Source organism: Odontesthes bonariensis, chromosome 18, assembly GCF_027942865.1.
Source record: "Odontesthes bonariensis isolate fOdoBon6 chromosome 18, fOdoBon6.hap1, whole genome shotgun sequence".
Classification (NCBI taxonomy): domain Eukaryota; kingdom Metazoa; phylum Chordata; class Actinopteri; order Atheriniformes; family Atherinopsidae; genus Odontesthes; species Odontesthes bonariensis.
In genome coordinates, this window is record NC_134523.1 from 5,878,114 (window position 1) to 5,905,746 (window position 27,633).

The window sequence follows — 27,633 nt, forward strand, 5'->3', positions numbered from 1 at the left end:
GTAGCTCTTAGAAAGCTGCAATTAAAGCAAATCACTACCCCTTTTTTGCACTACAGTCATATAATCATAACAGCAGCCTTATCTAACACTGCAGTGGTTTAAGCAATTACTTGTGAGGCTGATTCAAGTGATTGTGTTTTTGGGAGCTTCATAAGAACACTGCAGGTGGTGGTTCCAGGAGACTCAGTTAGCAGTATCATGTGTAAGATTAAAACTGTCGGTACAAGCTGAAAACCTTCCTGTGTTTGGAAGAAGGAGCTAAATTTACTGTAGGGAGGGCCTGATTAAGGCAGGAAGTAAAGTTCCAGCACAGACATCAACAGCATAAACTGACGCTTGGTAATCAGAGGTATGATTTCATGGATAGACTGTTTTGAATAGTTAAAGACATTTGCAACAAGTCTGTGTCACCGAAAAACATGCCACAGAGTTGACACTCATACTGAACATGCTCAGTTAGACCTCCTTCAAAAATAGAAGATTCTTTCGACAACTGGTGCTCCATTTAATGTTAAAAAAAAACTTGTTTTGGAGTAATGGAAGTCATTTTCTTTTGCGAAAAGCGTTGTTTTTGTTCTATTTCCCTGACCTTTGGTGGGAATTTGTCAAACTCTTGTTTTCTTTGCTTCAAAGTAACATGGTTACTTGTCACATGCCATGCAGCATGTCTAGCAGCAATTTGCAACAATTTGATGCAACCTTCTATGAGTGGTAATAATACCCGATCTCATGACATTGGTCCACAGTTGCACCCTGCATACAGTATTGTGCATTAACTTGTTCAAATGAACGCGCTCATGAGTGGTGTTATTCATTTCTGTTAATTTTGAACCGAGCGAGGCAGTCTTTAGATGCCAAACATGAAGTGAGCATCTACATCGCAACTCTCTCGCAGCATTTAACAACATTCTTGTTGACAGTGAATATCTTGTGATCGTTGTGACTTTGCACACCCCACAGGTTGTGCACTCTGGTGGAAGCTACATACCTTGCATATAATTTCTGCACCTGTCACAGGCCTAAAAATTCTGTATATACAACTAATGCAACTACAATCACGCACATGTTTAGTTATCGAAGCATAAAACGACGCAGCACTGCCACAGCAGACAGCACAACGGAAACTGGCAAAAAAATGGTGTTGAGGTTTCAGATCACAGCTGTACAAAAAAGAGTGAGGCCAGCTGAGCCTGAGAGATGATTTTAGCACCTGTAATGTGAGGTAAACTTTTATTTTGGCCTTGACACGGACAGCTGTGCTGCACTCTGACTCTGTCCTCACAGAGCTCACACATCCAGTTACCTTTAGCGTGATGTTAATTGTTAACGGGCTTCTGCTGTCTTATGCTTTTATTAGTGTACGAACGTGATCATATAAAGTAGGCCATACACTAAAAATAGTTTTGTTTTTTTTTGACATCACAGTTTTAATTTTAGTATCTTGATGGCTAGTAATAAAAATGATTAATGCAGAGACGTGAACCTGTCTGCTCGGATGGCTGGGGATCCCATGTTCCTGTACTCAATTGCACATAACACCATGTGCCATAAGTTGAGGATGATTCAGAGGCAATAAAAAAGTGAGAAATGAATTTGAATTTTTTAGTTCACGATTGCCAAAAAAGAACTCTAAACATGGATTTGTTCAGTTTTTTTTTGTATGTGAACTGAATGTTGAATTAGCTCTTGTAAAGTCTAACCTTGCACAACACTGAGAGTTTAGATAAAACATCAATTTGTCAGCATGTCAACATTCTTTGACTGCCCATTGACATCCTACGTCTCCATGACTGTCGAATAACTGTGATTAACTCCGCTTTTCTACTTCCCTTCCACTCACAAGCCCCTACTTTTCTACGGTACCCTTGACTGAGAATAATAAGGGTTAGGAGTTCAAAATACTTGAAATTCATTTGCCATGGTTGGGTCTATATGTTAGAAAATACATGACTAGGGTCACAAACATTTAAATGGTTATGCCCAGTGTTTCCCACAGATGTGAAGGCAATGTGTGGTGGTGGGCCACGGGAGGGGGGGGGGGGTAAAAAATAAAAATTCTTCAAAATAATTCCTTCGTTAACAATTGGTCACACAGAACTTTATTGTATTAACCCTTAAGAACCCAGACCCATTTCTACTTAAATGAAAATTAAAGGGGTTATAACACAGACTAAATAGACCACATAGAACCCATTTCAGATTTTTTTTTCAAAATACCACCCCCCACTGTCAGATCTGTAATGTGACATAATGTCACATTGGGAGTTAAGAACCTGGATAATTTCTCCATCAAGGAAAATTATGGGGGACGTAAGCATGTGTGACACCTGTGTCACGGTGGGTAACACAGGTGCGGCTTATCTGCAGATATTCACATCTTCATTGTAAGCAAATTAATAACATTAATTACACTGGTCGGACTGTTCAGCTGTTTCAGACTGATACCTCCGGTTCAGGCTGCTCCTCATCCTCAACACGCACGTATTCTTTTTCAATCGCGGAAAATATTTTTCAATACTCATCTGGATTGAAGCAGCAAACATTCAGTGTAAGAGTTTAAAAAACCTACTTTATTTGATTCACAGCTGCTAGTGTTTAGACCTCGACAACCCAACTACATTTTTTATTTTTTTTTACGGCAAACTTGCGACTAGCTAACTTTATAAAGAAGGCGTAATCGCTTGTTTGCTATGGGTCGGGACGGGACAACATTGTATTAAAAATGTAAAATATTTTTATAGGACTTTTTAATGTGTGATTTTATAAAGTTGCACGTGATACCAACCTTTCGTGAATTTCGCCAGCCGTCTTCTTTCGGTTGAGCTAATCTAACGCGACGCTGAAGCTAGCAAGCTTCCACGCTTCCAGGGAAGCACGGAGGGGAGGGGCTGTGTGTGTGTGTGTGTGTGTGTGTGTAGGCTATGTGAGAGAGACGCGTGACTGACAGAGAGACGAAGGGAGAGCAGGAAAAGGAAATGCAGCTTAACGAATACGAGTATTTTTTAAATAGCGTTAAAAAAATAATAATAACGAAACGCAATATGTGGCGGCCGGTGTTTAATCTGTGGCGCCCCGCCACAAATTAGTCTATGTGTGGGAAACACTGTATGCCAGCCTGTCATTCCCCTCCTGTCATGTAGACGTTGCCTGACCGACTCACAGTTCACAACCAGTTATTGTGAAACTGCTAAGTCTTAGAAAAGTGAATAAATGTGTGTATTCCATATTTTCTGGTGAGCCTGGGCTGGTTGATGTGAAAACAAACCACATAACATTTATTTGAGGTTGGTAGGTTAGTAAAGGAAATTAAGTTCTAATGATCATTTCAGGTAAACCAAATGCCGACATTCACATTCACTTAAATTTGAAAACAGAAAAAAGAAAAAAAATCTTTTTTAAACATTTTCAATTTTGCACAAGAAACATGACTGAAAAAGGTTTGTTGCAAATTGTTTTATCCTTCGTGTTACCCAATGATATTTCCAGAGATTGGACATCTGTAACATCTGCAGATGCATACAAAAGTTGGTCTTTTGATAAGTTACCTAATATATCAAATCATGCTTAACTATCATTGGCAATAAATACTGTCAGGCTTATTCAGACAGGAAGAAGACGTTAACGATTGAAAATTCATGTATTTTTAACATGTTGCATCTGACCATGAGCACAACTCTTAAGTGATGAAATATGTATTTTACAGTAGTTACAGTACTGTTGAAACATCTCACTTAATCACTTCACATAAATATTATTGATGCATTATATGATAGAATCTGTCTACCAATTGCAAATGATAACTGCTATTAGCACACAGATTTTCAGATAACATAAATATAATCTCTCTGCCAGCAATTAAATATCTGAGGTGCAGGATTACTTTTGTTAACTTGTTAACAGTGTAATTCCTCCTGCCTTTCTCGACCTGCTCTGTGAGCAGTCACTCTTTGGCTGTATATTCTGGCAGTTGAGGGGAGAGGCACTGGAGTCTGTAATACAGCATTCCCAGGAGCATCTGTTTTATTTGGCAGTGAGCTCACATTTCCCATGATGATCGAAGGAAATAAAATGTTTAAGTGTCTTTGCTCCTGCCCTACATCCGCAGCGCCGTCTCTTCAACTTGTCTGGGTTTCGAGTCTTATTCATTACTTAGGCTTTGGAAAGCTCAGTAAGCAACTCCCACATGTAAGCAATGTTCTGGTTGGCATGTTTTTTTTCTCATAACAGATGTTCAAATGGAACAGAAATACCAGCAGAAATCCCATAAGCAGCTCAGCATCCAAACCGGTGTGGAGAAGTCTTCCAAAATCAGTGTTTTCATAGAAAAAAGCTGAGCAGAAAAACTGGTGATACATATACATTCATATATATATATATATATCTATATGTATATAGATATAAATGAATATATATGTGTTAGGTAAGTAAAAATAGAATCGAGACAGTACATAATGAAAATTATCAGTGCAATGAAGTGTAAACAGTACAGCTGACTGACACTGGCTAAATATACATACAGCAGGAGAAAAATACTTAAAATGATAATAAGATTCTCTCTAACCTTCCCCATGGTAACACGGAAAGACTTAAATTGAGTGTTCTTCATCTTATTCTCCCTTACAGCAGTCATAAGCCATAGACATAAACAGAGGCTCCTATGAAGTGTTTAGCTCTACTTATCTCGTCCGCTAATCAAAAGATTGTTTAAAGTTTAAAGGTTTTTGAAAGTGCAGCTCACCCAGTGAACCATGACAACAAAATACTCTTTAAATCAGCTTATTTTATTTTTTTTATTCCCCGTCCTCTCTGTTTTGTTTGTCAGTTCTTTGTGGAGGATCCAGGAGGATCAACAGAGGACATCCTGCCAACTGCTCCCCCTGTGAATCTATCCAATGACAGCTTGTTTGACTACATAGAGGAAGAAGCAGATAAAAACAAGTTTTACCTGCCAGTAAGTACTATAGTGACACGTGAACAGCATGAGCTGGAGATGATGTACCACTAGTACAGTAAATTAAAACATTTAAAAAAACAATCATCTTAAATGTGCACCTTGCTAATAAATAAGTGTAAATGGAGACTTTTATCAACAATTTATCACACGCTGGTAAGAATACATTACATCAAACGTCTTCCAATCACTCTCCTTTTTTTTCTTTTTCTTTTTTTTTAGCTTGATACACAAGTTACAAGCCTCACATCCATAAAACAGAGCAAGTCTGACACAAAGTTTGGTGGCTTTGGTGTTTTTTATTTTCTCTGTCCTCAGTACTTCATCTACTGCTGTATTCTGGGTCTGGTGTCATGCTCGGTGTTTCTGAGGATCAACTACGAGCTGAAGATGGTGGTGATGCTCGTTGCCGTGGTGATCTACAACATCATCATCCTTCAGACACAGGCCTCTCTGCTTGACGGGTTTAGCAAAGCTATGTACCCAACTGATAAACTAGATAGGTACGTGCACACGCTCTATTTTCTCCTTTTCACATACACTCTCTACATTCTATACAAGACAATAATAAAGCAATTAGGCCCACACAAGGTCAATATAATCAGTTTGAAACCCTCCACTCCCCCACTGACCCTGCAGCATCCTCGTATCAGTTAAGCACATCCCATTAAAAATGACTGATGAGAATGCATTATGGACTTGAGGGATAGACTGGCAGGATTCCATATGACTATCAGTCAAGTGTAACCCCTGGACAGCAGGATGATGAGTGGCAGAATGAGATACTGCAGTTTGTGTTGAGGGATATGAATTCATTTTATATTTGACTGACAACTGCTAAAAAAGAATTTAAAAAATCCCATCATCCCAAAAGTTTTCAGAGCACCAAGAGAGACTTTTCTCTCACTCTTATATTTTCCAGTCTATTTCTTTTTCTCACTTTTCCTTTTCAGTATGATGCGCTGCTCAGTTACGAAGTGCTAAATGAAAAGGAGATAGAACGGAACTGCCAAATGAATGCAGTTTTCTGTTGCGGTACCAATTTATGATTCATTTCCTGAGACACAGATTAGGCAACCAAAAATACCCTCTAAGTTCTGACCCTAAAAATGGGAAGAAAAAAAATGTTGCTGAACAGTTTCCACATGTTGTCATTGGAATTATTTAGGATATCGTTATTGAAAGGATTTAAGAGGTTATATTAAAACAACAATGTTCAAAACTCCTCAAAATCCTCTATCTTTAGGAAGACAAGTTGTAACAGACTTTGAAACTAGCCTATTAGAAGCATGGATGTATTACATCCATGATTAGAAGGTAAAGCTAAAGCTGGTTTGGCTAGTTTAGCCGTGGAACTGTTAACGTTTGTCTTTTTAGACTTAAACCTCCCCCCCCCCCCTTTCCTGTTTCCTGCTACTTGTACACAATTAAAGTGTAACCACAAAAGCATAAATGTTGCAGAGTACAAACTTAATCTAAATAAGCGTTAATGTTAAGATTTACATACTGATATTACAGTACATAAGATTTTATTGCCTGGGATTTTTGTTATGTAAAAGGACCAATTATATCTATTGTAATGAGATCCAAATATTGACAAAAATGATTTATGGATCTAACTGCGTTTGCAATAGATGATACAAGCTGGATATTGGAGGCACCTAAATGTGTAGTTGGTGATCATTTTCCAGTTTTTAAAACATGTCAGAATGTCTGAGGAGCATGTATAAAGGAAAGAACAACTACAGGTATCAGGGTTGTAAGAGGATTTTTATACTTTACTAAAATGAACTGCTGCCTGGAAGGCTGATGAATGACATGAACATTACATGAATGCATTGAAATAAATTTTTTTTGTCAACAAACCTCAAAGTTAGACCCCCACCAGCAACAATTAGCGATCTTAATTCTTCATGATATGTCACACTTTCAAAGATGTTGAAAATGCTTCATGTCTGTGTTTTGCCCTAAAACCTTCTTTCTGAATGACAGTCATAAATTATAATTGTGTTACTCTCTGTCTTCAGACCAGGGGTCCTTAAGGATCTGAAGACAATGGGTTCGGTTTCTTTATTCATCTTCTTCATCACACTGCTCGTATTAGCCAGGCAGGTGAGTAGCCTCCTTAAAACGACCCCAATAGCGACTTGACGGCTCATACCTGTGTGACCTATTTTCTCAGCAGATGGGCCATCCGCTGCAGTCATAAGCGTGTTAACAGGTCACGCAACACATCACACTCAACTGTAGAAGAGCAGAAATAGTTTTTGAGGGGGATTTTCTTCCAGTGAATTCGAAATGACTTTTATTCCTCTGCAGAAGAACTGCAACGTTAAAGGATCTAATTTAATATGAGAGCAAAGAACTGCTCAGACGGATGTCTTTGTGGTGTAAGACACAACGATCTCACATCGTACGCAGATTTATTGTAAGGGGTTTATCATTTATGGGGGTTACAATCAATCATTTGCAACCTCAAAGCAAAAAGACAACCTCCATAGCTTCTGTGCCCAAAACTGTGTCTCCCCTGAGAGGCAGCGTTGGTCCAAGCAGCTTCTTGCATTGTTCTCATTCTGGGTCACCGTCACTCGAGGGATTGGAGCATTTCTTTTGCACGCAACTTTTTGTTGCAAACTTCTTAATGGCCAATTAGGTTCAGTCTTCCGGATGCTGCTTGGTTAGAAATCAGTGCAGCACAATGCTTCCAACAGCAATCATCAAAATAATTCGGGGAACAAGGTAAAGGTTTACAGAGGGTTGTTCCCCGTAGCACATTCTGCAGAAAGACGTAAGTCAGCGCTGATTTTACATGCTTTTAGCCAGCCATTAACAAATTTGCCTTTCAAAATTCTCATCATTAGTCCTAATGAAGCCTTTTTCCAACAATTTAGTCAGAGGGAGGAGAAAGCAGGTTACAAGAAACAAGGCTTCAGTAATTCATCCCTCAAGAACAGATGCGCAGTGGAGCGAAACTCATTTACAGGCTCGTTAGCTGGTTTCTAAACGGCATCTGGAATGAGCTTTCTTTCTTCTGGCCTACTTTCTAGACTCACCGAGGTCCACAAGAGAAACTCGTGCTGAAACTCTAGGTGTATGTACACAAATTATGTTGATTAATTATACTAAGAGGACTTTATTTCAGCCTCAGGATATCAACTCTACAGTACTATAATCTAAGAAAAAAACAGCACAGATCTCCATTGTTGCAATCTTTGAAATTAGCACCATGGTTTATTCTCAGGGGAAAGCTATTCTGTGCACACACACACACGTCATTCAGACCGCTAACCACACATATGAAGTACATCTCACAGGAGACTGAAAATGCTCCCACACATCCCTACAAACACTGTAGGAACCAGCCCACAAGTACCTTGAAGCGTTCAGCTATTGGGGCATAATGTGGGTGCATTCAGGAGACCCTGTGAGATGCACAAACCTACAACCCTGGGAAGTCTCGACCTCAATATGAGTCTACCTAACATATGTAGATGTATTCAAAACTACCCCAAGCGTGAGCAACCAAAAGCGAAAGAAGCGGTGGCTATCTTTTATGTAAAACAGTCTTGTCTGCTTACTGTTTCCTTGAGCAATAACAGCAAAGCTTCGTGCATTGTTTCACTGTCATTTCATTGGGACATTCATTTTCTATGAATAGCAATCATTCCCTTTGGTTTCGGTTGGTTTCGGTTGTTCCAGAAATGCAGTAACCTTTTCATGTACTTGCAATGATTAGAAAAGATGTACACATGTCTGCAACAAGGCTAATTCTGACATCTGTAGCTTTTTACATGTACATACATACATATGCGTATATAGAGAACTTTAAACTTTTAATATGTATATTCAAGTTTTAATTATTTCCTTCCTGTTTTGGTGCAAGTTTCTGCTGAAACAGTGTTTGGAGTTAATGACACACTTGTCTTTTTACTCTGTGTCCTCCTGTGGACAGAATGAATATTACTGTCGGTTGGACTTCTTGTGGAGGGACAAGTTCAAGAGGGAGTGTGAGGAGATTGAAACCATGGAGAACCTCAACCGGGTCCTGCTGGAGAACGTTTTACCAGCTCACGTCGCTGAACATTTCCTGGGACGCAACTGGAAAAACGAGGTGAACGAGAAAAGATTACGGTTTGACTACATTCATGTAGGCTAATTACTGTACATATCTTTGAACGCTGATTAACTTCAGTGCTGTGGAAGTGTTAAGATCAAGCAGTGCTAAAAAAGAAAAGAATGGCTGGAATTAAGGAATCAGCAAGTATTAAAGTAAAGAGTAAAGTAAAGTTTTAAGAGGAACAATTTCCTCTTTGAAGCTTTTCACCAGCTGAACATGAAATAACAATCTAACTGTTCTGCTGAATAGCCTCATAATATAACACAATAACTCTGTGTGGGCTACAAACTCTCAGTTATGTTTTGTCGCTGCGTCCATGCAGACTTTTCCATTCCACAATGCATGTGAGAATTGAGAAATGTATCCCCCTCCACTTACTTTCCACCCTTTTGTCTGTTAAATGTGCCTCTGGAACTACAAGCTGTCTAATTTAACCCATTGCCCAGAAACTGAGGAAACAGTGAGTCCAAAGGTTATAATATTCCTCCCGTGGAAGGTATTACCTCGAACGAAGGGAAACAGAGATGCACTACTCTCCCCTCTGAGTAAAATTAGTCATAGTGTATGCAGTACTGTACAAAAGTCTTGAGCCACCCCTCAGTTTTCGTTATTTTGCTTCCATCGAGCCAGTTTCTTGTAAACTTTTGAAGTGCTCTTTAGCAATGCTTCTCCAGGCTTTCTAAAGGTTTTCTTTGAACATTGGCATCTTCCAGTCCTTGTACCTGACCATTTTTAGGATGTCTTAGGATCAAAGGTTTTAATTTTTTGTTTGTTAAGCCACTTAACGCTGACTTATGAATAATCTAAAGAACCTAACTGAAAGGATTAATTAGTGTGTCTACAAATAACAAACAAGTTAGCCAAGAACCAATTCTACTTTAGACACACGCCATTTGTTCTCCTTTGTTTTGTTGTTTCTACAAAAAATGCTGACGATAACACAGTTTGATTGACATAAGATGATATTTTTGTTTTTAATCTTTAGAGTGTGTCCATTTCTGTTTGCACATTTCAATAAATTGCTGTTCCTGTTTCCCATTTCCATTACAGTACATAAAGAAATAAGAGGGGGCTCAAGACCTTTGCACATTTCTGTAAAAACAGATATCATTTCTGGCTGCTGACATTTGAATTTGAATTGTGACAGGATGAGGTGGAAGGAGTTGCAGTGCACCTGTCCCTTTCACTCCAGGCCCCGGCTCACTGCTCTCCCTCAGAGAACCACTTACATCTCTCCCAGCTGCTTATGGGGATGTGAACCTCACAGTGGAAACCTCTGGTTTAATCTCTGCAAGAGAGTAAAGAAGAGACTTCAGAGAATGAATGTCTCTTGCTAATAAAGAGTGAGCCCCATTAGCAGTTTGACTATTTTTTTAATTAACAAATTGATAAATGAGACTAAATGTCTCGCCTTATGTCTGTCAGTGGTAGCTTTAAATGTTTCATACAGAACTAAGAGTGGTACTGATCTTCTAATTTAACTGTCTGCTGTCAAGTAAAGTGATGTGCAGTATATCAAACTGCATTTTCTACCATAACTTTTAATTAATTTCTTATGTAGGGACTAGGGATAGGAATTGATATAATTTTTACGATTCCAATTCCATTTTCGATTCTGCTTAACGATTCGGTTCTTTATCGGTTCCCTTATCGATTTTTTGGAGAAAAAGGACAACAAACAAGTCGATTAGCATTAACTTTGTTTAGTTTAGAAGTAACACGACATGACCTTACAAACCCAACAACAGTGAGGTCCACATTGGTCTATCCTGGCCTGGGTAATTTAACTCTTCCCTGCTCTGGTGAAAGGAGAAGCTGGAGGTAGAGGTGAACTGGGGGTAGTACCACCAGCCTCTGGCTCTGAGCCAGTCAGGCTCTGTCTCTCATGATTTCATCTAAATGTAATGCCTGAGAAGGCATTCATTTAACCTTAACCGTTACTAACAGCAGCTTTTACAATGAGGCAAATGGTGCTAACATGATAGGCAGTGTTTGTTAGTTAGTTAGTTACCTGCAGTGTTAGCCGAGGACATGCTAACGTTGCTAACGTTGCTGCTGGGTTCAGATTCACCAACGTTAGTCCGGAGCGGATCGAAAACGCGACATTCATTCATAGTTATTGCATGTTGGTAGTATTTCCTCCCTTTGGTGAAATATTCACTTTGCAAGTTGCCCTGTTGTCGTCTTTTTTAGGGATGTGTAATCAAACTTTCGAGCGTTTGTACCGCTTGGGCGCAATGTTTACTGTTGACTGCTGGCTGCGCTGGACTCGCCACGCAACGTTGCGTCATTCGCGCCCACTGGAATCGATAAGGGAATCGTTTGCAAAATCGGCAAAACGATTCCAAGGAATTGAAACACTGGGAACCGGTTTTCGATTCCCATCCCTAGTAGGGACATGGTTTCCTTGACAGCTACAGTGTGCAACATTTTGGTTCCCAGATCCTTTTTCTGCTGCTGTTGCACGCTGCGCTTGCATCGGTGCTGTAACAGATGAAGCCTACTTGCCTAACACACTTTCCATTCTCATATTTCACCTCTGTTGCCTTGTTCTTACATCTGTCTTTCTTGTGATGAATGCTGTTACTATTCTGCTGCCGCGGTGACCCAGCGTCCCCGCAGCGATGATTAAAGCTCCTGCTTATTTATTTAAAGAGTCAGTGTTCGGTGTGAGGCATTCGGCTCATGGAATTTTGAGACCTAATGAAACCACAGACCACTTTTCCTTCTCTGGTGCTCAATCGATCCCACATACAGCCGTTATCTTCCTCTTGCTTGTTATCAGGACCTTTATCATCAATCATACGAGTCGGTGTGTGTGATGTTCGCCTCCATACCGGACTTCAAAGAGTTTTATACCGAGTCTGATGTCAATAAGGAGGGACTGGAGTGCCTTCGTCTTCTCAACGAGATCATAGCAGACTTTGATGAGGTAAACTCCTCTCTTATTGATAATCCCGGCTGTCTGACAGGGTGAAAAAAGAAAAAAAAGAACAATTCTTGCTGCTTTTTTTTTTTTCAAAGACATGTTGCCACAACTTGTCTGAGAGCTGTCTGGCTTGTGGTCATGTGATCTTACGTGCTGTGTTCCTCATGCGTCCGCAGCTGCTGTCCAAGCCAAAGTTCAGCGGAGTGGAGAAGATAAAGACCATTGGTAGCACCTACATGGCTGCAACTGGACTTAATGTCACACCAGGACCAGAGTGTGCACAGGCAAGCTTTTACACACAAGAAACCATGTATGCATGCATGCGTTACGTCACAAAGTGAGGGGAGCACACACTCACAAGCAGAGCTCCCTTTCAACAAGCTTGTTATCTTACAGTTGCGGCTACAGGTCTGGTTTTCAGTCAGAAAACCCTACAAGCGCCACCTTAAATCCCACGATGTTGATGCTGAGATGGTGCTGTGCATGTTACTGTCAAAGTACTCATAAGCCCTGCAGTGGGCAAGTTTTCTTTGGTGTTATGTATCGCTTTCAACCCAGCACATGCTGCCCTGTTTAGCCTAGATGCGCTTGTTTTGTCTCAGGTTTGTAGATTTCAGTAAAACACGAGTGAAGTGGGGGAGAGGGGGTTGTTATTTGAATAGGAAAATCCATCTCAGTAACCACTTTGTTTCTTGGGAGCAACAGCAGAAAACATTGGGGGGTTTTTAAATGGAACAGCGTTCTGTATGATTTGTTCTGTAGCCTGTTTTACATGCACACAATAGTTAGAATAGAACTGGTGTGCTTCCTTATGCTTAGATGTTAGACTGTATGCTCATCAAGTTGAAACTGAGCCCCTTACCACTGCACCTCTCCCAGCCGGAAACAACTCTTATTTGTGAGGCTCAGGGTAAGTTCTCCCTCTTCTTTTCCGTACTTCCTGTGGATAATTTAGTCGTCTCTGGGCTGTAGCTACTTCTGTACACTTCTATGTGGCAAACAGTGCGGGGTCTTTAAGCTCAGGATATTAATTGCTTCCCAAACACACTAAACATCATCCATGCGGCGGTGATGAATTACTACACATTTGGATTTATGCAGTCACTTTGAACAAATGAGAGCCTCAATCAGAAATGAGGCAGCACGGCGCTTTGTAAAGCAATCTGCGTGACCGGTGGAAATCATTAACTGAGTGCCCATGAAGCCCAGCCTCCCCTGTAGATACTTGGCGTATCAGTCAAGTTTCGGAACAGTGCATTTTATATTGCTACGGGCTCCAGATCTGTCACTCAACACTCTAAAGTCATTTTTCCTGTAGGTTTTTGATGTCACTCAGGGGGAGACTAAAGCAGGCGTCTTTCTCCTTTCTCTCTGATAATTGTTGTTTTCATTTTCTGAGCTGACAGCTCTTGTAGGCAGATTCACCAATTACCACTATTTCTGTCAGTTTGTCCTCAGACCTTCTGATGATTCCAGTTGACTCATTTTAACAAAGGTCTGTCAAACAATTGCAAATACGCATTTGATGGTTATACACGACATCATGCTGAAAGACGATGTTTTAAGCATAGCCAGGAGATGATCTTTTATAAAGAGGGTTGACATGGGAGTGCATCTGTTTTCTGGCACCCAAAGATTACACATTAAAGCAATACTATGTAACTTCTCAAAAAGCCCATTATGGAGCTCCCCCTACAGGCTTGGAGGTAATGTACGGTTAAGACCCTGTCGTAAATCCCTTCTTCTTCCTTGCTTCATCAGTCAACGTCTTCTTCTGTTTCTTCGGTGTCTCTGCCATGATGATCGTACTGAACATGTTGCGCTAGCTTAGCCTTATACCTGGCAGCGTGAGAGGGGTCTATTTGTTTTTGCGGTAGGTGTGCCAGCTCCCGGGCCGGTCCAGCAAAGTTACATAGCGCAGTTATTCCAACTCAGACCCCCGAAGGGCATAGGAGACAGGCCAATCGTAATATTAAAACTCATTCTAGCCGCAAATTTTTTTTCAAGCTGTTATTTTAAGGTACAAATGTTACATAGTATTGCTTTAACCTTACTTTTGAGTTTATAAATATATTATCCATATAATAAATATTTCATCCATCCATCAATCCTTTATACCCACTTTACCACTTTACCAACTCAGGGGCTGTCTTATTTGATTTAGCTCATTCTAAGTTATTGTATATAGCTTATGTTATATTATGTGTCTATGCATGAAATATCTTTTAACTTATCTAGACTGTTGCCTGATTTTAAATTCATTTAAATGATTTTATTTGTTTCTCTTTATATTATCTTATGTATTTTTAATGCTTCTTGCACTCCCTGCTGCAATGCTTTTATTTTATGTAAAGCACTTTGAACTGTTTGTACATGAAATGTGCTACAAATAAAATTTGATTTGATTTATGCAATTGCAAGTACTTTTAGTATGAATGACAATGAAGGCTTTTCTCGATGGGAAATTTGTTCATGTCCTTCTTTCAACTGGCCTTCATCAGAGTTTGATTTACAAACTGGCTTTACTTTCATGTTTTGATTGATCCAAAGAAGCTCAATAAATTGGGTAATGGACTGCATTTATGCAGAGCTTCTAAAGTCTTGTTGACCACGCAAAGGGCTTTACAGTACATGCCACCCCCACTCATTAAGACAGCAATTTTTCATTCTATAAATATATTGAATAAATATTCCAACCAGACGCACGCTCACACACCGGTGACCAAATCAAAGGCAGTTAGGGGTTCAGTGTGTTGCCAAAAGACACTTTGACATGTAGACTAGGACAGATTAGGATCCGGTTCATTGACCCTCCATTTGGTCTATCCTTTGTCACAGATGATTTCCAAATATGTTTCTTTGAAAGAGTTTTCCCTATTTTACCTTTTCACAAACAATCCTGTGTAGCACATCATGTGGAGCATTGGGTTAAGGGTAACATGCTCCCACAAGAAATACATATTCAAAAGCTTTTGTTTGCCTGTTTGTTTGTCTGTTTGCATTTGCACCACCAATAAGGCCGCTAACAGCCAGCCTGCGCTTGGTATATGTATTCAAGATTCAATTTATTCATCATTACACGACACTAAAATGATCTAATGAAATTACAGATGTAGTTCCTCTCCCACAAACAACACAGTACAGCAGGGAAATGTAATCTTATAAACCGGAATGATGTTTGAGGGTTTTCTTTTTTTGCTCTTGAGGGGATGTTAATATTCAAAATTGTGGTGGTGCCAGCTCTGTAAGGTTTGGACACAAACATACATTTCTTTCTGATGGAACAGTAGTCGGAAGTAGGCCACGAACAGAAGAAGTTCCAAGATACTTGGGATGCTTGGTCTGACTTTACCTCATTAATTAAGTTCGAAGAGTCTGCTGCATACTATCCAAATACGTGTACTACTTGTTCCAACTCTGAGGAGCGCATTTATTTTATTTATAAATCTTTTTATTGGGAAAAAGAAACAAGAGTAGTGACAATGACTTATCGGTAAGGTTACATAAGATTTATCTTTTTCTTTTTTTAAAACACACAGAACACCCCCCACCCTCCCATCCACCCACCCCGACTGGACCAAAATAAGAATAAGAATAATAAGAAGGTTTTAGTAACAGGTAACTATAGATAGATACACCTGAATAAGATTAAAACACAAATAAATGAATAGGATTTCAATGAGGGATAGCATGACTACAGAGCTCTGCATGCCGGGCCAAGTGTGCTATAGTGCGGGCTCAAGCCACAAGACTCTAAAGACTACTGACGTCTTCTAGCTTAGTCTATTAATGTGTTGGAAGTTCTTGAAGATTACTAAAGTATGACAGAAGAGGTTCCCAGACTGACTGAAATTTGTCTGACTGAGGAACGCATTTATGCAAAGGAAATGAAGAAGAAGAAGAAGAAGAAGAAGAAGTTGCAAATAGCCTGCATAGAACATGGGCTCTATTGCCTACTGACCTGCATTTGTTCCATTTGTCCCCATGTTTTTATATGTTATATAAGTTATCCAACATTGCGAATAATCAAGCTTATACTTACTTTTGCAGGCTATGAGACTCTTTCAGATTTCAAGAAAATGGATGTGGAAATATGGGTGTGGCCCTGCTCAGGCCAGGGGAGCTGACCAATCAGAGCAGTTTACAGGAAACACCTAGTTAGGCAGAAACAATTAGAACTGTTCAAGGTGTTTAATGGGAAATGTAAGAGCTGATGTTTACAGCAGAAAAGTTGTGCGAGAGAGACTCTTTAAAGTGAGTGTTGAAATGGTTTCTTTTTATATATATATGTAATGGTGGTATAATGTTTGACTAATAAAAGTACACTTACACTTACTCCAGCTCAGTCCTCACACAGTACATCACTTGTGGTTTCCCAGGTTTTAAGAGAGTATTCAATTTGTGTGGTTTAGAAGGTAGAGTAATTGCCACCATTTGGTAGGTCACTGATTCAATCCAGAGCTTCCACAGCTACATTTCAACATATCCCTGAGCATGACACTGAACCCTATTGTCCCCAGTTGGTCCCGCGCTTGTTAGTGGCTTTGGATTAAAGTGTGTCCTAAAAGAAAAAAAATGTAAATCTGTCCAGTGGAAAAAAAACCCTGATAACAGGATGTGGACCAAAGAAATTGAGCTTCTTCTTCTTAATGAGCTGGGGAACATACCCTGGAAGAGCTCTAATGTAAAACTAAACTGGGAATCTGGGAACACAAGAGGAGCCGAGCCACAAATGTTAGCTCATAAGATAAGATAAGTATTCTGCATGCTAAAGCTTAGTGGAGTTGCTGGTACGGACAGGAGCTATAGTTTACCCCAGAAAATTTGAGCTTGGCTTTTGGAATAAGGCTGGATCCCTCCCGCTGGCAGTAAGAATCCTAGCTTTCACCGTTTAATCTAAATAACAATGATTTTCAGCACAAAAGAGAAATAACTTGATGTTATTCTCAATGCAGAGCTACAGATATAACCCACAAAGGGTTTATTGTATGAGGAAAAGTCAAGCTTCTTTGTTAGTAAAATAACAAAGAAGCTTATTGCTGCTGCTTATTCTGTTGCATTGAAACGCAGCTCAGGTAGCACCTTTAACTTTTTTTTCCTCTTCTGCATTTCCCTCAGGAACACGACAGACAGAACATGCACATAGGAACAATGGTGGAGTTTGCTTTTGCTCTTGTTGGGAAGCTGGATGTCATCAACAAGCACTCCTTCAATGACTTCAGACTCCGAATTGGTGAGAACAGTCTCACGTAACACACAAATCGTGCACATTTGATTGTATCTATTAATCAGTTTCAGTTCAAATTTATTTAATTCTATAATATACATATATATATTTATTTTTTTTCCAGGGATAAACCATGGGCCAGTGATTGCAGGGGTAATTGGGGCCCAGAAGCCTCAATATGACATCTGGGGAAACAGTGTTAATGTAGCCAGTAGGATGGAGACCACTGGGGTGCTGGGCAAAATACAGGTGGGATGTCTTGCAAAATCCTGAGTTATACGTCTCGCAAATCATTAGCAAATGTGTTCATCTCATTTTTCTTTTTTTCTTTTTTTTTTTTGTGCAGGTAACGGAGGAGACCAGACATATCTTAACAGCGCTGGGGTACATGTGTTCATGTCGAGGTATCATTAACGTGAAAGGCAAAGGAGAGCTGAAGACCTACTTTGTTCACACAGAGATGACCCGATCTTTGTCACAAGGGACTGTGATGCCTTGAGCGCGCCACACTACATGAACAAATGGACTTGAAAGCACAGTTTCACACACAAGGTGGCATAGAAGCGATTCATCATGCTCTGTAAGTAAAACCCATTACAAGAAGCCAGAAGTACAACGGATTGGCAATTGTCAAGAACCACTTTTGTCCATAGAAACACAATGTAGAACAGGGCCGAGGTGCGCCGCCGCAGCCCTTCATCTCTGCACTTCGGGTGGCTCTCAATCTCAATAACAAGGACCTCACCCCAAGGACTCTATTCATTGTCGAAAGGAGTACCTCACTAAAGAGACTTTTGCTAAATCAGTGCAGCTCTCAAGGACCGCAGTCACCCGCCTGTTCTATAGTAGTGGTGGGGAGCTAATTACCCACGCCAGTGTTGCTGTACTTCAATGCCTTATACTTGAGCAAACTGAGCTGCCCGTTGAGCTTTTTATTTATTTAAAATTTTTCTCTGCCTGGTTGGCACCGAGAGCCTGTTTGTTCCATTTCATTCCAAAGTTAATGTTCTAATAGTCTCTTTGTCATATAGAGCTGTCGAAGCTAACTAATTGCCTGTGTGGTGGGTAGTTTGCCAAAAAACCTGTGATATGTATTTGTAGCTTTATAGCTGCGTTTGTGCGAGCAGGTGGAATCAGACACAGGTCTCAGGAGGGAATGTTGCTTTTTTTTTTTTTATATATATATAATCCCTCTGGAATCAAACCACCAACATGTGTGTAAATGTTCACTGCCATCCTTTTGTTATTCATTAAACATTTGTATATAATTTACATTCTCCGTGCACGTGTCAGTTTTTTAGGGTTCATGACGGAGTAAGTGTTGGTCACAGGGTTGTTAGGGTTTTATTAGGCAGATGCATTTAATTAAGGCTTTAGTGTTTATTTAGTGTTTTTTTCTTTTTGCCCAGTTGTTTTCCAGTGATTGTATGCATTCAAACTGAGAATATTGAACCCGCTCTTAGATGAAGACTGCAGCCAGTTAGCTTAGTTAAGTGCATCATTTTAAATAGGGAAAAAGCTGATTTAAAACTTTTTTTTGTTTTTTGGGGGCGGGGGTCAGCCTCTTAGGGGGTGAGAAAAAGCATGAAAAACAAGTACAAATCAAAATCATTCATGCAGACGGACTCAAATTGCGCATGCAAGTCTTCAGTTGAGACACCAACCAAGACGGTGACATCAGCGTACTTCAGGACTTTCTTACCTGCCCAACATTTGGTGTTTTTTGCAGATAGGTTGTCTTGTTGCCTCAGTAAGCCTGAGAAACGCTCTTTTAACGTAGAAGAATGTCCCATAAATAAACATAGAAAAACAGAGACGCCCAAATAAATGTTGATAAACGGCAATGCAGCAATAAATTTAAGACATTTACTAAAGTGTGCCATTATCCTCAACCAAAATGAGTTTTCATTCATGTCATTTCTGAATGTATTCATTACTTCTAGCTCTGGTTTCCATCCTCCTAAAAAAGTTAATGGTAAATGAAAACAAATGCTATCAGGTAGGAGATTCATTCAGGCCCTGGATGACAGTCCTCAGACCCTCATTTTCCTCTTAACATTTATTTTGACCAGGTTTCCATTCACCAATGAAATAAACCTAAAATTATCTTTTAAATAGTCTCTGTAAAGAAATGAGACTGTCACATTTCCATTGACTGGTTGGAAGTAAATAAACTAGGCTGTGTAGTGTCACCAGGGGGAGGCGGTATATTCCTCTTCAGGAATTACTTTAATATCTGGTAATATCTGGGATAGTGTCTCATTTATGGGATGGTGCCAGTCAGGCATCTGAGTTTATCCCTTGTTGGCTCAGACCAGAAACAGCTGGTAAGCCTTTTTATTATCTGAAAGGTCAGACGCAATTCGCAAAGTTGCCTCCCTTCCTCCAATGTGCCTCGAGACTTCTTTGAAAAAGACACACAAAAAGAACACACCTCAAGAGTAAAGACTTTTCAACATGCTTTTTTATTTTATTTCAATCATTACGGCTTCTCATCATCTTTTCTTCTTCACATCTTCTAACTGCAGCAAAGGAAACCAGGCTTTTGTTGCCCCATGACACTCGTGCATGCAATTTATTTTGTATCCACGTACACACACATAAAAGGTTCGGGGCCGTGTAGTAATTAGCTTATTTTTTGTGACAGTTGGAAAGTTGCCATGAGGCTGAACACTTTGGTTTGAGTTAAACAGCGAGCGTTAGAGGTGATGCTAAGTCATTCCTGTGCTGGGCAGAGGGCCTGTTGAGCTAAACCAGCTGGCTGCTCATAGTAGTTTAACAAACAGTCTCATGAAACTCAACATGTGTTTGAATATAAACTATTGCCTTATTTAAACTACCCATCAGCAGTAATACTTTGTTCGCTTGTTTATCTATCAGAAGTGAATCTGCCCACTCAACACGTAAAAAAAAAAAAACGGATTCTTCATGCAAAGAGAGCAAAGGTGAGCATGATGAAAACAACCAAAATGCAAAAGGCTGCATTCACGTCAGGACTCAATCTGAAGCTGTACCTGCTGCTTGAGGTGTGAAACCAATTATTTCTAAAGGCTTTAGAGAGCCAAAACTACCCGGTGTCACATCTTTAATTCACTCTGCGATTTTTTTTTTTTTTCTCACCACCTTGTGCATAACTCCTGATCTGCATAAATAAACGCCGCAGTTCTCACACCAAACAGATTGAAATAGCCCACCGCACTGTTTCTAAGAATAAAAGGTCTATTTTTTGCTAAAAAAAAAACACAAAGGCAGAAGCAAACTAAAGAAACTGTGTGGGTTCAGAATCTATACACAAAAAGAATAGAAGAAACCGATGAGTCAAAAGAGTTATAGAGCTACCAAACAATGCGTTTTTTTTTTTTTTAAAAAGGCAAGGGTAGCAAAAACTATCAACATGAAGAAAAGGGAGAGAATAAAGTGTAAGATGATGGAGGAGCAAATAGGATCGTGAGTCTCCAAGGCAATCTTTCAGTTGGTCTCTTTTGTTGCTTTTCTTTCTTTTTTTGTATTGAATCAGGGATTTTGAAGAAAGCTATTAGTTCAAATCTAGCCTGAAAAGTCAATAAATCAATACGACTTTTTATCAGTACAACGATCATTTCTGACACTGAGGACTTCCAGCTTCATGTTGAAACATGAAGAAAACCAAGTCTGATCTTTAGCCGAAATAACCGAAATATTCAAATTCTGATAAAAACACATACTGGCACTCCGCTGCCTATCACATGGCTGCAGGACTGAATTACAGTAGGAATGTTATATTTATTTCATTTTTCTAACTACTGATCCAACAACACACTACAACACTGGTTTATTTATTATGCAAAGCCCTCGACAACGAGAACAAACGCTTTCACATGTGTGCCGTGATGCATCGGGCTTTCAAATAGGGACCACTGATCCGTATCCTTCTGCCACATTCCAGATGATCCCGTTTTTCATGTAAAACTCAGCTTTGATGCAAGCCACCCGTGCAAACTCCCGCTCTGTTTGGTAGAGGCTGGGATTAGAACGGCGGCCATACTCTGAGGAGGACAGGAGCGGCACAGCTCTGGACATTTCCTGAGAGTGAGCAGAACAACAAGTCAGGGAGACACGAATGGGATACGCTAAGATCTAAAGTGTGATGTAACTGAGGACGTGGATACGTCAGGACTGCTGCAACATTTTCTGACCAATACCAAGATTCTGGAGTCATCTCTAACAGTTACATGCTGCACTTTTATCCTTTGGTGACGCTGTAGAAGTCAGGTGAGGAGGAGCAGCTCTACACGTGAACTTAAAGATCTACACACTATGAAGGCTTGTGGCTACAGCAGAGAAATGTAGGGATGACAATGGAAATATCCCATAAAATGAGCTAACTGCCTGGACTCTGCAGGATTGTTTGCTTAGTTTTCAGTATTAAGTATTCAGAGCAACATTTTGTGTTTGGGAAAGTTTGGGAAATAGAAGTAAAGAAACAGCTTAGGAGCTGGCTTTAGTAACCTTATTAGCTGTGAGACCCGCTCCAACAGCTGTTTTTTTTATTTTTCTGCATCACACAACTTTCTCTGTATTATTTTTGCCCCTGTTCCAAATATTTTGTAAAATTCTGCTGGCAACAAATTCTAAATGAAATCATATTTTATCATTAAAAAAACAAACATAGATTAGTAAGTTTCAACATCTAAGATGTTCCCACTGGTACTGTTTTCAAATGAACATGATATAAGCTGTGCCAGGTTTTATTGACATTTTACAGTGTCCGTGCTTTTTGGGGAAACATGATTATATAATGGGAGCTGATATTTGTCAGGTCCCTTCACTTGAAGCCACACATGAAAGTTACTGGTGGCACTGGAGAAAAAAAGAGTCATTTGGCCTATGGTTCCTGACAGACTCACATATATAGCTGAGCGAAGGCTGCCAGCAAGAAAGATCAGTTCAGCTCCCAGTTAGAAGTGATATACTGTACACCTCAAATTCGATACATAGGTTTAAAATAATGACATATTTCTTTGTCATGTTTACTAAAGGGGCTACAGCATGGTGATAGATTTGGATTATATTTTCAGCTCTTGTTTTATCCCAGCCACAAAGCCAATAAATCATCTGTAGATGCCATTTTGGACAGGTTGGACAGGCATGTGGGAAAATAAGAAAAAAAGAAGCTTAGAGTGAACAAGTCAGGAATAAACTAAACAACTGTTTAGGATTGCATCTGTCCAGCATCACACCATCAATCCTTGTTTTGAACGCATGCACTCTCTCTGTTTCAATACAACTTGAATAAAAGTCTCAACTGTGTCTCCTCATCTCTTAAGAAAATGTATTCTCAGAGAGTCGTCTTTTCTCATTGAGAAGGCGGGGTGGTGTCGAACTTTAGCCGCCATGTACTGCTCTGCTGTTCCTAAAAAGCTAAATGGTTCAGCTTCTCTGGTTAAGTTTCATTCCATCTCTTTTTCAGAGCTACATGTCAAAAGGGGGCAACGCAGGCAGAAGGAAAAAAAAAAAAAGGCCCCAAAATTATCAAAAACTGGAGAAAATTATATATAATGCTCAGTATTTGCAAAAGCTGCTTCGTGGAGTTTTGAAAACTAAAAAAATAAAGAAGAAACTCCTGACTTGGGGGAGATCATGTGCAGAACAGACACTGGCAGCTTCTGGCTCTGTGAGATCCGCTGGTGGTTTCATGGGCTTTAGTGGAAACGGGGGCAAAAAATAGCCCGCTGCCATTATCCTGCGAATACGTAAATGAATAGTTTATTTTACATTCATATTCAAATGTAGTCCCGGGAAAAAGAAACGTACTAATTCAGCAGGAACTGTCAGCGACTCCGACAGCCAAACACTCAAGTCACTGTAATTACAAGCTCAGTAGTGCGAGCTCGGCTGCTTTGTTCACCACCCTGTCTGCTCTCGGTGACCCAGAAACTCACTCTGAGCCGGTTTTCTTGACATGAATGATTACTCCACGGAAATGAAAAGGCTTCAAAAAGGAGTCATAAACTAATGTCATAACACTCAGCGATATGACAGCCCCGCTGGATGGTAAAAAAATATTAAAATAACATCAATAAGATATGCAGCTTTTCGTGTACAGTCATGTGAAAAACGAAGTATTGCTCCGTTATAATGTTTTTATCAGAACATTAAAAAGAATAAGAATAACATCTGTTCCTCACCAGGTCTTAAAATGAGTAAATACAGCCGCAGACGAAGAACAAATGACATATTATACTGTGTTAGTATTGATTAATCCAGTGCAACGCTCAGAGGCATTACTAACGGCTACATCTCAGACTCTACGGGCCTCAGTTAGCATGGTAAATGTTAAAGTTCACCACCGTGCAGTTAGAAAAACACTGAACAAGTTTGGCAGAAAGCCTCTTCTCTCTAAATAGAACGTGGCAGCAAGGAACTGAAAACAAAATAAAGACAAAGTTCAATATGTCATGGTGTTGCACTTACCGGATTCATAGACCTGGTGATCACCGGGTGATATTTCATCACCCCTCATTTTTAGAACTGAAAGAGGATGTACTTTCTTTTTCACGTGACTGTACCCTCCAAAAGAGGTGCTTTTAATTTAATGCCGCTATACCAACATTTCCATTTCAATGTGAGCTGTATATACGCAGAACTGTAAACAACACTGTAAACCTCTGACTTTGGGGAAGTCAGGCTAATTATGTGCAGAACAGTGTTTGCAACAGTTAGCAGGACGCTAAAGGTACTTAAAGTCCTGCTGTTAATGTATCGTTGGCACAGAGAAGGCTTAATGTTTAAAATGTAACGGTCTGTGTTCTGTTGGCTGAGAGTGTAGGTGGCCACTGCCAAAAGGAAACATTTATTGGCATCAGTGCTGAAAAAGAGGAAGTTACCTAATGCATTAGATCATCTTATATAATCACATTTCTGCATCTGGAATGTTGTTGTTGATTCTATTGCAGAAAAATGTAAGAGCAAGGCAGTCATTTTCAACATTTCAGCATGATAATAGTAGACTCAGTGCTGGGTCTGCTCTATAAAAAGGAGCACGGAGCACTTTCTTAATTCTTCAGGAAGCTCAGATCCTTAAATGTGAGCAGCAAAGCTTCTACCAGCCTGTTTTGGCAAGTGTGCGTTTCCTTATAGCCATCTGCTTGGGCAGCAGCGCCACAGCCAGCATCTCTAAGAAAACTGAGTATTGAGAGTGCTGGCTCAGTGTCGGGGACTGGTAAAGAGGCTCTGCAGATGGTTATGCAGACAGGGATGCCACGCAAGCTGCTCAGCATAATGGACCAAACTAAACGCCCCCTACACGGCGTACCGGTCAGACAACAGTGTGTTTCTCCTACCATAAGGACAGTTCCAGGAGTTCGGGTTTTTTTGCTGCTGAGGTGAATAGCTTTCCATATTGATTCCTCTTTAAGCCATTTGAGCTCATTTTACATTTGATTTGAACATTGATGGCAAGTCTCCTTCATAAAATGTTAAAAGTATAATACATTTTTTTCAACTTAATTAAGCGCTGTGGCCTTTGCAACATGTTCAAGTTAAAAAGTAAAATAATGAATATGAGCTTAAAGTGCAGACGCCGTTTTCATTTGTTTTGTTTTTACATCCAGAACAGAGTGAAGCTTCATTCGCTGTAAGGCTTTTAGTTCATTATATTTTCCTTGGTTCACCAACACTGTCTGAAAGCCTGTCAAGCTTTAGTTGAGGATTCAGTACAAACAATACAGGAAAAAACAAAGTTCAAGGCAAACTTTAGATTCTTAAAGCATCTACATTTTCAAACAACCCTGCAAGCTTAGACTTTTACTGTGATGTGGGGACTACCTCCTGATGTATGTCCAGTCCTCTTCCCCTCCAGTGTTTTCTGTCATCCCGGCGCAGTCTCATGTCAAAACCCTTTTCCTGGTGGAAAACTTGGTCATACGTGGTGACATCAGAGGCCTACAGGTGAAGAGACACCATCACTTGTTTCTTCTTCCTTTTGTCTTTTAGACACTTTGGGCAAGCAGCATTATTAGTACCAAGGGCAACGTCAATGTCTTCTTAGAAGTTATAACCGAAGTTAAATATTGATCACCATTTAAGGGAATCCTTTCTTTGGAAAACTCCAAAGAAATGTTTTTTGTAAAAGCAAGACTCACGAGTCTTTATAGCAAAGTATTAAAACATTTTCTGTACTGATACTGTTATAGCCTTGTGACGAAATGTAACGTTTTTAGTTAGATACCGTTTCCTCACTTCAGCGTCAAGCCAGATTTTAATGTTGATTTTAATGTTGATATTGATGTTGCTCATGTTGGGGGGTGGTATGTGTGCAGTGTGGTTGTCGGTGTGATGTTGTGTGTGAGTTTATACATGAATTGATAGAATAGAATAGAATAGAATAGAATAGAATAGAATAGAATAGAATAGAAAAATACTTTATTTATCCCCCAATGGGGGAAATTCAAAAATTTTGATTATGATTTGATTATTGATTTGATTATGTAAAGCACTTTGTGCTGCTTTTTTAGTATGAAAGGTGCTATATAAATAAAGTTTGATTTGATTTAGTTCACTTGTTAGCGCGGTAGTTAGCCTACAACAGCTGTGATATTAGCGTGAACGGTGTTACCTTTGACTCTTTGTTGAAGTAGGACATTTCTCCCGGTTCATTTCGCCGCGGTGGGATGTAACTGAAGGCAGACAAGGTAGATAGTGGTTTGTTTTTTTCCTCCAGTGAAAGGTCCATCGTGGTTGCAAAAAAAAAACGAAAACAAACAGGGGGAAAAATCCCTCAAACAAAGCCAAACATCAGCGGAGTAAACTCCGAGCCAGGCGAAGCTCGAGTTTGTGGTTGCTAGGTTACCGACCCACACCAGCGGTTGAGGTCTGATGTGTTGGGCATTTGAGTTTCATAGAGACAAACAAATTGCCCAAGTAGCAGTGTTTTGCTGAAGTGGTGTTCAATTCGTTAATAAGACATTATAAATAGGACCATATACAACTATATTTAAGTGTTTTATATAGTGTTATATATATATTAAAAAAAACAATTAAAAATGAATGTTTGAATGGCTGCCTACTCTACTACTCTTTTAAGTCCTATAAACACTTACAAATGGTTTCTAATCTGGTCAGTGTCAGTGTGCTTTTAACGCTTTACAGATGTAAACTTCATTAAAAAAGACTTTGTGGTGGTGTAGAGCTATTTTCACAGTAGGGCAATTACAAAGAAGGAAGTGACAGGGGCTCATATTAAACTAATGGTCCCAGCTCCATTAGATTTGCTTACTGATAGATCTACAGTTGTTCCACTTGGGAACTTGGGTGGGCCCGTTAAGATCATTCCACGGTCCCATTTTGGGAATTAAACTGGTTAAAGAGTCAGTTTGATACTGTACCACAAATGTGATTAGCAAAATCATTCAAATGTATCCTTATTTCTGCCCTTTTCCTTTCTTTTTCTTTTTTTTTTACTGAAATAACCTTAACTAAACTTGTAGATAGTCTGGCACTTGCTTGTGTAATTGCAAGTAGTCCTACCAACCAGCTTCTTTTTTTCTTCTAAAGTGACTGACTGCAAATGATCAGTCAGCTCATATATGGCAGATTTACTTTTACTGAGAGTCAGCAATGGACTAACAGTATCAAAGGATAGCACATCATCGTTGCCCCAGCGTCCTCCTTTATCCACTGATAACACTTGTCCCTTGAAGGCTCTTCATAGCTCTCTCATTGAATGTGCCACATAAGTTTGGCAGCAGAATCACTTTATAACACTGGACAGACTACGCCTCAAGCACATTGTGAAAGATACAGTTCAGTTATGGATGTCGTGAAAAAAAAAGAGAAGTCTACATGCAGAAGCTTCAAATAAAGTATAAATAACTGAGCGTTGTGCAAAGATGCAGATGGTGTGACTTCAGTTCATCTTGGCAAAGTGAGTCAAAAGGTGAAACAGAGAAAGTTGGTCCAAACAACTTCAGCATGGGCACTTGGGTGCATATCCACACTGCAGTACAGAAAAGCTGAATACAAATGATATGCAAATAAACGTAGCCTTCAAAGTATTATATATGCTTTAATCTGTGAGGGCACAGTAGGTTTTGTGTGTGTGTGTGTGTGTGTGTGTGTTTTGCACAATTATAGCACCCTCAAAGAAAGCTTACATCAATGACATGGCAGCTCAGTTAACCTATTAGCCTTTCCCATTTATCAGACTCCAGACATGATACTTCTACACCTTATTTCTCTGTGTGTGTGTGAGTGTGTAAGTGGGCCAGCTCCACCTGCTGTTACAACCCCCCCTTCCTTGTAATTATGACTGTGTTGCAGGGGGTTGCTAATAAGAGGACACCACTCTGCTGTGAGATGTCCCTGACTGCAACACACACACACACACACACACACACAGGTTATATGGGTAGCTTAGATTTTGTTGCAAC

General features: G+C 39.8%; 2 protein-coding genes across 4 annotated transcripts in view; one reads left to right on the plus strand and one right to left on the minus strand.

The window, feature by feature from the left end:
• The window catches only part of adcy2b (adenylate cyclase 2b (brain)), a 60,596-nt gene extending 42,098 nt beyond the window's left edge, over positions 1-18,498 (plus strand). For all 3 annotated transcript variants that reach the window (XM_075449175.1, XM_075449176.1, XM_075449177.1), the window contains 9 exons: positions 4,823-4,951; positions 5,270-5,454; positions 6,979-7,063; positions 8,904-9,062; positions 11,854-12,000; positions 12,174-12,281; positions 17,116-17,230; positions 17,349-17,473; positions 17,571-18,498. In XM_075449175.1, coding sequence (XP_075305290.1) covers positions 4,823-4,951; positions 5,270-5,454; positions 6,979-7,063; positions 8,904-9,062; positions 11,854-12,000; positions 12,174-12,281; positions 17,116-17,230; positions 17,349-17,473; positions 17,571-17,723 — 1,206 coding nt within the window. In that variant the 3' untranslated portion in view covers positions 17,724-18,498. The remainder of the gene's footprint in view (positions 1-4,822; positions 4,952-5,269; positions 5,455-6,978; positions 7,064-8,903; positions 9,063-11,853; positions 12,001-12,173; positions 12,282-17,115; positions 17,231-17,348; positions 17,474-17,570) is intronic.
• Positions 18,499-20,149: 1,651 nt separating this feature from the next.
• On the minus strand, positions 20,150-25,937 carry cfap90 (cilia and flagella associated protein 90). Its single transcript, XM_075449866.1, has 3 exons — positions 25,821-25,937; positions 25,031-25,147; positions 20,150-21,286 (listed from the first exon to the last, which is right to left on the minus strand). Exons 1-3 carry the CDS (start codon positions 25,935-25,937, stop codon positions 21,107-21,109), a joined length of 414 nt encoding a protein of 137 aa, XP_075305981.1. The 3' UTR covers positions 20,150-21,106.
• Between the last annotated feature and the right edge of the window lie 1,696 nt (positions 25,938-27,633).

Bases quoted from the DNA above. Each gene is read 5' to 3' on its own strand.
- cfap90 (XM_075449866.1), bottom strand. From the start codon at position 25,937: ATGGACCTTTCACTGGAGGAAAAAAACAAACCACTATCTACCTTGTCT. The intron at 25,148-25,820 runs GTAACACCGTTC...CTTCACCTGTAG, and splicing joins ACTTCAACAAAGAGTCAAAG to GCCTCTGATGTCACCACGTA. The intron at 21,287-25,030 runs GTAGTCCCCACA...GCTCACTCTCAG, and splicing joins GACTGGACATACATCAGGAG to GAAATGTCCAGAGCTGTGCC.